This window comes from Apteryx rowi, unplaced genomic scaffold (assembly GCF_003343035.1).
Source record: "Apteryx rowi isolate R43461 unplaced genomic scaffold, aptRow1 scaffold_52, whole genome shotgun sequence".
Classification (NCBI taxonomy): domain Eukaryota; kingdom Metazoa; phylum Chordata; class Aves; order Apterygiformes; family Apterygidae; genus Apteryx; species Apteryx rowi.
The window spans coordinates 1,194,044-1,203,627 of record NW_020450783.1 but is presented as its reverse complement, the minus strand read 5'-3'; the positions used below and the strand labels follow the sequence as shown (position 1 = coordinate 1,203,627).

At 40.5% G+C, this 9,584-nt stretch overlaps 1 protein-coding gene across 2 annotated transcripts; it reads left to right on the top strand.

The window, feature by feature from the left end:
• The first annotated feature begins 212 nt into the window (after positions 1-212).
• TMEM254 (transmembrane protein 254) lies at positions 213-7,110 on the top strand. 2 transcript variants are annotated; one of them, XM_026080418.1, is made up of 4 exons: positions 215-387; positions 2,205-2,308; positions 3,572-3,631; positions 5,532-7,110. In XM_026080418.1, the coding sequence occupies exons 1-4, from the start codon at positions 280-282 to the stop codon at positions 5,650-5,652; spliced, it is 393 nt and encodes a 130-aa protein (XP_025936203.1). In that variant the 5' UTR covers positions 215-279; the 3' UTR covers positions 5,653-7,110. The 2 variants fall into 2 exon arrangements, with proteins under 2 accessions (XP_025936204.1, XP_025936203.1); XM_026080419.1 differs by lacking the exon at positions 3,572-3,631 and having other exon boundaries at positions 213-387.
• The last annotated feature ends 2,474 nt before the right edge of the window (positions 7,111-9,584 follow it).

Genomic DNA, 9,584 nt, shown 5'->3' with positions numbered 1-9,584 from the left:
GTCCGCCCGCCGCAGCTCCCGCTCTCCCGGGCACCTCCCGGGGCGGTTGAGCCACCGCCCGCACGGCGCTGCGGCCATCCGGGGGGCTGGCGCTAGAGAGCGACACCCCGACGGCCGCGCGCCGCCTCCCGCCCCGCCCCAACGGCCGCGCGTCGCCCCAACGGCCGCGCGTCGCCTCCCGCCCCGCCCCAACGGCCGCGGCCCCGCCCCCCGCGCGGCCATCTTAGCGGCGGCAGCGGCGGGGCGCGGCGCGCACAGCGGCAAGGGGTGACAGCAGGGATGACGGCGACGATGGCGGCGGAGCGGGCCCGCGACGGCACCTGCTACTTCCAGCGCTCCAGAGTGCTCTGGATGATCGGCATCACCCTCGGCATGATCTTCCTCGGCGTAAGGAGCGGCGGCGGGTCCCCTCCCCCTTTCCCCCCTCCCTGGCCAGGGCCGCCGCGCTCGGCAGAGACGGCCCGGCCAACGGCCACCCGCGGGGGCCTGGTGCCCGCCAGCCGGCAGCAGCGACGGCACCGGCCGCTCCCCGCCGCGGGGGCCGCGCTGCAGCTCCCCGGCGCCGGGGCCGCGAAGGCCGCGGGGCTCTGGCGGGGCTGTCGCCGCCGCGGTGGCCCTCAGCGGGGCTCGCAGATAGCCGAGCAGCCGCGGGGCTTGTGGAACAGGTTTGCTGCTTAGTGGTCTCGGTACTCACTGAGGAGTTACTCTGTGAAATACACTTCTGGGAGAAAAAGGAAACTAAAAATGGTGCTCTGGCCTGGTCAGCTGGGGAGGTAACTGAACAAATCTACAAAGAAAGCCCATAGAAAGGCTTCGATTGGGTTCCAGAGTGAACCAAGGATGTGGTATTAAAGACAGGCAGCATCTTGACCTATGATTAGAGCAGCACAAGTGCTGTGACTCTTGTGAGTTTGTGTTGCAGGCAGCCTGAGAAAACATCTTAAAAGCATAAAGTTGAAATGACATTTTGTCAATAAAAACTCACCTGTGAGAGCTGCCAATTGCTTTAAAAATAAGGCACAATAACAAGCAATGGCTTTAGTTATAGACATTACGGCTGTTGGTGGAAGACGGTAGACTAGCTCAGTCACTGTGCAGTCTTGGTGTCTTAAGTCCTAAAATGGGCTTCAGTTAAGACAGGTCAGATTACTGTAGGGTGAAGATTAATGTCAGTTTTTAATATGTCTGACAAAAGTTTATGAAAGTCTTCCATTGACTTTCACTTGTAGTTTTCCTTCTGTTTTTGTGGACCTCTACATACAAGAGCCACCACTGAAAAATGGTTATCGATGCTGGCCAAGCAGCTCACAAAACAACTTTTGGACTGTTTCAAGAAATTGAATGAGCTTCAAGCAAGTTCTGTGTTTAGATGCATCATCCTGGCACTACATAACCCAAGTTAAATTATAGTATAGTTAGAAACTGCAGCGTTGGTACGAAAGGGAAGACAAGCCAACTTTGGCCTAGCATAGTGTGAACCTTACATTCCCAATGGACTTTAAAGTGCACAACTCACTGACTATGCCTTCATAGCTTATTAAAATAAAAATAAAGTGGTAAGCACTGTGCTTGTCAGTGCTGCAGAGACAACTTGGTGATAAGAAAGATACCTAAACACTGCATTACATCTCTGGTCTTGAGTTTCATGCTGGATTATCCTCTGTGCCCTGTTCTCTAAAATATACCTAAATGTGAGTCTTTTTTTGAGGAAAAGAAGAAGAAACAACTGATCCCGTAGTTTTAAGTACTTTAAAAAATCCTGTTATTCCTCATTCCCAGTCTAGTTATTGTTTGAACTCTTCAGGACAGTACTTTTTTTTTGTCTGCTATTGTATGTAATAGGTAACAGGCTTACAAATTAAATGCCACTTAATGTGCTGATGCACACTTGGTACACAGATAGCAACCTTAAACTCATCAGCTTGGCACGTGGTATGTCAAGCAAAAGAAATGTCATAGGTTTGAATCCTCGTAGCAAGCGTGCTTTAAAAGACTAGTAATCTTGCTGTTAAGAAAGAGTGTGGGTCTTGGACAAGGTTAAAGAAATGAACAAATTGCAATACCATAAATAGGTGAGCCCTAAACCATGTTAAACAAACATTGGGGGGGGGATGACAATGAGAAAGCTAAAGATTAAGTTGTTAATAATTCTGCCTTGAAGTATGCTAACTTTAATCTTGTTTTTTGTTGTTTTTGTTTTTTAGTGGGTGACACTCTCACCTTCAACTATACCTTATAGTTATTTGGGAATATTTGGTAGCTTTCTTAATTATTTAGTGAAGAACTACCACAAATGGGTATGCTATGGGTAAGTCATTTAGCTGTTTACTTTCTTTGCTATCTCTCTTGCTGTTTCTCTCTCTGACTTCTCTGGTTAGTCTGTGTTAACAAGCTTTCCTGTAACCCAGTTGTTAATTACATTTAAAGAGCTCCTTTTTCAAGCCCTGTACAACTAAAGGGGTGAGGCAATAAGTAGATTGGAGAACAGATGGGCCAAGGCCAGTATGAAAGCTAAAAACTCAACTGAGAATTTGGCATCCGTCTTATTACAATGAGAAAGGAAAAAATTAAGATGCTACTTCTGGAGACAATTACTAGTCCATATTTAAACTTCCTTCTGTAGTATCCCATCTTTTGTCAGTTTGTTACTCTGGTAGTTCTGATTCTCTCTTTAGGAGTCTTCTAATGTTCCACTTTTTCCAGCTTCGAATAAAGAACACTTCATATACTACTAATAACTTACCTTGATCCTGTCTGCATTAAAACTAGTCTACTGAAGAAGCTGTGCATTGCACTAAGTTTTGCTGAGTTATGAACAATTTTTCTGTTATTTCAGCTTACAAATAAGAGTTGGAGAACACTTCCCTGTAACCAGGTCTCTGACTCTCTGTAAATGGGATCTCAGACTGTTTTAACTTGTTCCTTATTATGCATCACGTAGAAGATAAGTCTGTTGCAGCCATACATCTCCAGACAAACCTAAGCGTTCTTAGTGCTTGCTCAAAACATCCTTTGCTTTAGTAAGGCATTGACTAAACCTAACTGAATACCCTGTGTAGTTGTTTTTTTAAATATATATAAAGCTTTCATATGAAGATCTGTAGACCAAGTTTGGCTAATAGTCACATGATATATTCTGAATCTAATCACAATTGTTTTCATAGAGCTAAAAGCATGAAAATATTCAGTAACTCATTAGGACTACTAAATACTTTGGTGGGTAGAAGGATAGGTTTTGCATGCTTAACTAAGATCAACTTGTGTTGCCTGCAGTAAGCATTTGTCTTAATTTAAGTGCTGAAAATTTTAAAAATATTCAGTGGATCCTTGAAGTGGCAGGTCTAGGTGTATTGTATGAGTTTCAGTTGCTCTGTCATTTTCTCTAGGGACTTTAGTTTCTTTTAAGACTATACTTTTTTTTTTCCCCTAACTTGCTTCTAAGATAAGAAACATACCTCATTTTCTAGCTTAAAGTGCACTATCACTTCCAGTTTTACATTCTCTGCAAAATGGACTTTGGATGCAATGGTCTCCTTGTTACTTTCAACAAAACATGCTTTCTTTTTATTAGGTTCTGGGTATCCTGGTTGATTCACATAGTAGAAGCCTTCTACGGTGTTAAGTTATGCCAGTAAGTTGTCATCACCACTACCCCCCCTTAGATTCTCTGGAAGGGATTTCAGATGCATGTCACCTGAGCTACAAACTGATTTTGGCAACTGTCAGTTGCAGTATTAGTTCTGAGGACACTGATAAAATTCTTAAGTTCTTACTGCAGTGATAACTTGCTAGCCTCCACAAGAGGTTACTGTCCCCACAATTGAGTTGTACACCTATACTCAACTGTCCTATATCTGGCACTATAGCTTAAGCCCATCTTCATTGCCAGCAGATTTCTCACTCAGCTACAGACACGTGCTCTCTTCTGTACTGTTGTACAAGGTGTCAAAGGTGGGAGATGGTAACTCACAGAATTTGTGGCAGCAAAGTCTGCCAGAGGGTGTGTGTCCATGCCTTTGAACTCACTGTTCTTTAGCTAATAGCTTTTGAGATTTGTTCTTTAGATAACAGGACAGAATATCTTTTTATTCTTCATTATTAGCTCAGATACTGTGTTCATAGTACTTTAGGAAGCAGTGGAGACAATCTGTAGTGTAGAAATAATCTGATAACTTTTGATGAGAAACAAACACCTGAATTTTAAGACTGCTAGTTACCCTCTTAAACAGACTGCATCCATACTGTGAAAATACAACAGGATGCTTCTGTTCAGGGCTAATTAAGATCTAGTTGTACCTCTGGGGATTTGTGGGATAAAACTCTTAGACTAATTTGACTGTAAATGTAAGGCCAACAAGTCTTGCATTAGGACAACAGATTATTCAAAAAGGTATGCTGTCCAAACACGTCATTCTTGTATTCATTTGGATTTTGCTTAGAATGTTTCAGAAGAATACAGATATGACTTTTCATGTTTTTTTTTTTTTTTTAATTCTTGTGACCTGTACAAAGTAGATAGCAAGTCTATTTGCTGTTTTCAAAGCTAGATGTTTTTCACCCTAACTTCATTCAGGCTCTGTGTGTCACAAGTCTCTTGGCTTCAAGAGGTGTTACCTGAGAAGACTTTGTTCCACTGAAAGCTATTTAATCTTGTTCTCAAGATAATAGAATATGGATGAGTATTTTCTGCCTCCAGAATGGAAATTAGTAAGAAATTGTATTTACAAAGCTCCAGTTATAGTTATAGCTTTAAAGTTAAACTCCTCTGATTCTGCAGATAGATTATAGGTATATGGGCTTAAGGTGATTTTTAAGTGTGAGGGAACTTCATTACCAGTGAACATACCAGATGGGTACATTGTAATCAAGTTACTTAATGAAGTCCTATGGAGTAATGATTAAGACTGTAAAAATGAATTAGTGTTGTTTGTTTGCCCAGCATCTTTTTCAGGCATATTTCTGTAGTTTAATCAATAGCTATGTTTTACTATTAGCACTAAACACCATATACTCTTTACTGATGTAAAAGATAGGCTAATGTCTGCTTGTGAACATCACTAAGGAGGCATGAAAAACAACTAGAGAGGAAGTAGATATTATAGATTTGTTAATTAATAGCATTACTTTTGGCTGGTTTGTCTATATTTGTGTATATAGTCTGTTCATTGTCCTCATTTTATGTAAGCAGATTAAAATCTGAAATCCTAGTTTTTCCAATTTCTGCACTCAGTTGGAAACACTGCAGCTCTGATTATAAAAAGATAGTCTTTCACAGCTGGCAAAAAATGAAATTTAAGAACCTGTGTTAATCAACATTTGCTAGATGTTCATTTTGCATGTATAAATGATGCTTAACAATGAAGAGCTGAACTGTTTTAGCAAAGATCAGTAGAGGGAGCTCCGTTGTAAATTAATAAGTTAGAGCACAGTTACAAGGATGGGTAGAGACATTTAACCTTACTTTGCAAATATCACAGTATAATCTACAAGACTAAATTTTGATACATGTCATACTTTTCTTAATGTTACAGGTCTAAAGGCATCACTGACCCCGCAGTTCAGTTCCATTGGTTCATTCAGACGCTTTTATTTGGGTATGCTTCCTTTGGTCTTCTGGTGTCTTACAAACCTCCAGCCAAGAAGTACTACTAGAAGACTGAAAGAAGTCTTTTACATTCTTCACACTCATTTTTCAGAGAATAACCTCACTTACATGTCTAGGTGCTGTAATTAACTAAATTACATTCCTGCTACATGATGCAATGCCCTCTCACCAAAGCAACTCTCTTCTTACTAAATAAGACACTTAACAGCTATAATTGACTGGGCCCTGCAGATAGTTCAGTAGAAATTCAGCCCTTCAATCTGGGGCTGCCAAAGTTTAATCCCATATTATGCAAGAACCCAAAAGTTGTTCATTTACAGTGTGTGACATAGCTTGTCTTCTCAGATATTTACTGGAGAAGAAAAATCCACGATAGCTGGCAATAGTGGTTACTAAATTATTCTTTCATGTGGAGGAATTTTCTTTCCTAACAGGGGCAGTTATTTACAGCCACAAAACTGTTTTGTGATAGGATTTAGTTTTCCTACATTTTCTCTACCAGACCTTTTAATAGCATCATATGCTTTTTGGTTAGAGCTTGGTCTTTGTCTTTTGGTTTGTTAACCTAGTTTCTTCCACAAAGGACAGGCCACTTTATTGCTGCAGGCACATTAAAAAAGACCAAGTCTCAGTTCAGGTTGAGATGCAGTGATGAGTCAGGATATATAAAGCACTTTAACTTGGTTTACTACACGTGCCTTAAGTTTCATGCAGCATGACCTCTTTTTTCAATGAAGGTCTTAATCTTTGATTTAGTATAGCCTAAAATAGTTATCCTGTAGCTTTGAGGGCAGCTTTTATGAAAAAACTTATTAGCCAAGGGAGAAGGAGGAAAAAAACAAAACAGTTAACATTCCAGAACATAGGTGAACATTTACTCAGTATGTCTACTTTTCATCCATAAATGTACACCACTGGTAGCCAGATGCTGATGTACTGAAATCTTTGCAGAGACTATCTTTAGCCTCCCTTAATATTTTCTGTATGTGTAGTGAGTCTTTTATGTTGTGTTTTATTTTAAGTATTTGAAAAATAATTAGCCTGTCTTGTTTTAGCACTTCTACAGAGTAATAATTATTTAAAATATTATGCTGTGGGGAGTTTTACCTCACTGCCTGTGGTGCTACTGTTCTGGAAGAGAGGCCAGGGAAAGGTTGTTCTTCCCCTAATGAAAAACCCCAGTGAGGCAGTAACAAGTAAATTTATGCCTTGTGCAGTACCTACAGACTCTAACACTACTGATAGAGAAGTCTCATTTGAGTACAGATACATTCATTTTTTTGTTTTTCAGTCGGTATTAAAAGCATGGAGAGCTGAAGGGGTTGAAGTGGTGTTTTTTTAAAAATGGTCACCTGATAAGATTAGCATCATCTAGAGAACTGGAAAGCCAGGTTTAGTGGCTAGAAATCCACAGCTGTGTCAAGGGCCTGGGCTGTGTTTTACTGTGTAACTTTATCCTGTGATTCTTCAAGAATAAAGATTAAAAAAAAAAAGTGAAGTCTTTTCCTTTATTTATCCTGGAGATAAATGTCTGTACAAAATATTTTACCTGATTACTCATAGTGGTATGTAAAGATGATGAGTATCCAAAACAAGTCCCACAGAAGCCTGGTATTTCTGGACAGTAGCTACATCAACACCTCACTGTTCCACTACAAAACAAACAAGAAAACCCTCAAAACTTTCCACTGCTCTAAAAAGATGTGTAGGCATAATATAATGCATTTTAAGATGAGTTCTGTTTGAATTTAATCAGCATTAAATTGTGGAGTATGAAGGGTTAAAAGGAATAGCTTTGCCTCAATACTTTCATGATGCATTTGTGTACAGAGGAAGAGGTGTAATAATAATAAGACCAGTTAAGTTCACAAGGAATTATGGTAAAAGACTTTTGTCTTAATTGTGTGCCATTTTGCCTGCTCTTATCTGGGTTCCAGTGTGCACTTTCCATCAATGAAACTGGAAATAAGACCAGAATTTCCAAGCTAGAACCTCTCCAACCACCAGTCTGCAGAGCTGACTGTGTCCAAGCCCTTGGGCCCTTGGCCATCCAGCTTTCACATCCTTCCACCAGGGTCCTGCAGTGGCTGTAGCTAAAGCACAGCTTTGAGAAGTTAACAGCTTGCTGTTAGACTCAGCATAATTAGGAGTGCTTCATTTTAGAGAAGCAAAGRTACAAGCTTCCTTAACACAGCACAGTGAGGCTGGAGGAAGGAAAAAAGTCAGTTGATAACCACCTTAGACAAAAAAATACTTCCAAGCTAAAAACAAGTTTTAGCAGGACAGTGGCATCAGCAAGTTTTTTTGAAGCCTCTCCATTATTTTCTTGGCTTAATAGAGCTCAGCTGCTCTGTCCTCTGTCTTGCATGCATGGAGGTTGTTCAGCCTTGCTTATCAAACTTTTTAAGAAGTACAGCTACCTTGCATTCATCTGTCTTCAAGCATTTACCCCTTCCTACTCTTGCTTGGCAGCCATTCAGTTTTTCCAGCTGTTAACTATGTTTTGCAAGTATTTAATCCCAGCCTCTGTCCCGGAGCTGTAAGGAGAAGTGATGCCTGCCTTTTGGTATTTATGAAACTCAAGAGAACCCTGACTCAAAATCCCAGAAGCAGGGGATAAGCAATGCTAACTAGTTTTTAAAATGCAAAATAGCCTTGGAGGGTGGGGGAGGAAAAAAACACACAATGACGAGATTCAAAGTCGTTTGCAGATCAATAGTAGTGAGATACCATTTTTGAATCTTTGTTTGTAGTGTCCTTAACATAAGAACAAGATAAGCATACCAGAATTAATAAATAAACAAACACACAACAAGCAGCAAGCCACAGAAGCAAGAATCCAAGTCAAACTCACTCTATCATGGCTAGTAAAAGGCTCTTTGGAAACAGTACTAATTACACTGGGGGAAGCAGTTCTCTGGGCTATCCTAATAGCAACAATAAAGTATTACACTTAATCATGTAGAGCAATTCTTTGAACTGCAGCCAAATACCATCTCTACAGAAAAAAAAAAAAGAAAAAAAAAAACCAACAACAACAGTGTTTCCCTGTGGTCTCACAGCAGCTCAGAAGCTGAACTGGGAGCGGAACCATCCCCCACATCAACACCCAAGGCACTGGGCCATCCCGAAGAAAGCAAACGTGTGTGTGTGTGTGTGTGTGTGTAAAGGCTTGCTGTGGACAGTACTGAAGCAAAATAAATGCTGTTTAACAATCCATTTCACATGGAAAATGTAAGAAAAGCACCTGCTATGAAAGCCTATGTGTAAAATTGGATATGCTTTATGCTAATATTATGAAGTAGATGCCAAAAAAATATAAAACAATAGTGACATACACCAAATATATTTTGGACATATACCAAAATAAGGTATTAATTATTATTTAGCCTGCATTGGCAATCAAAAGAAACCATTTTATACAAGTTGCAAATAACCACATCACATACAACAATATTTTTATGCTGCTCTTATTTAGTAACTTAGTTCAAGAAAAAAAAAGAGAGAGAAAGAAACTACCCCCAGATCCAAAGAATCATTTTCACCATCAAATCATAATACATAGGAGTGCATGGAAGCGAGGGCAATGCACATCCTCAGATACGTGAATCAACTCCGTATCAGTGTGCTTGGTGAAAAATCACTGGTCAAATTGAACTCCGCTGTTGAGAAGTCAGGGTAGGAAACACAGCAGGGACATGGGATGGGAAGCCAGCTCAGAAGCCTTGTTATGCCTGAACAGATGCCATGAGATGTCTCCAATCCGTTTCCAAGAGCTAGTCTGGAGCCTTAAGGGCTGTAGCTCATTTTTGCAAGAGAATAATGAATAAACTCTCAGCATCATGATACGTTGTCTCAGTTTGCAAGTCTTCAGTTGTGACCTAGACTTTTCTACACACAGCAGGAGTCAGCTACATTAGCCTTTGGAAATACCCAAGTGTTTGTAGGAGAGGCAGAAAGTGCAGACCCTTTGTAGAAA

Bases quoted from the DNA above. Each gene is read 5' to 3' on its own strand.
- TMEM254 (XM_026080418.1), top strand. From the start codon at position 280: ATGACGGCGACGATGGCGGCGGAGCGGGCCCGCGACGGCACCTGCTAC. The intron at 388-2,204 runs GTAAGGAGCGGC...TTTGTTTTTTAG, and splicing joins TCGGCATGATCTTCCTCGGC to TGGGTGACACTCTCACCTTC. The intron at 2,309-3,571 runs GTAAGTCATTTA...TCTTTTTATTAG, and splicing joins CACAAATGGGTATGCTATGG to GTTCTGGGTATCCTGGTTGA.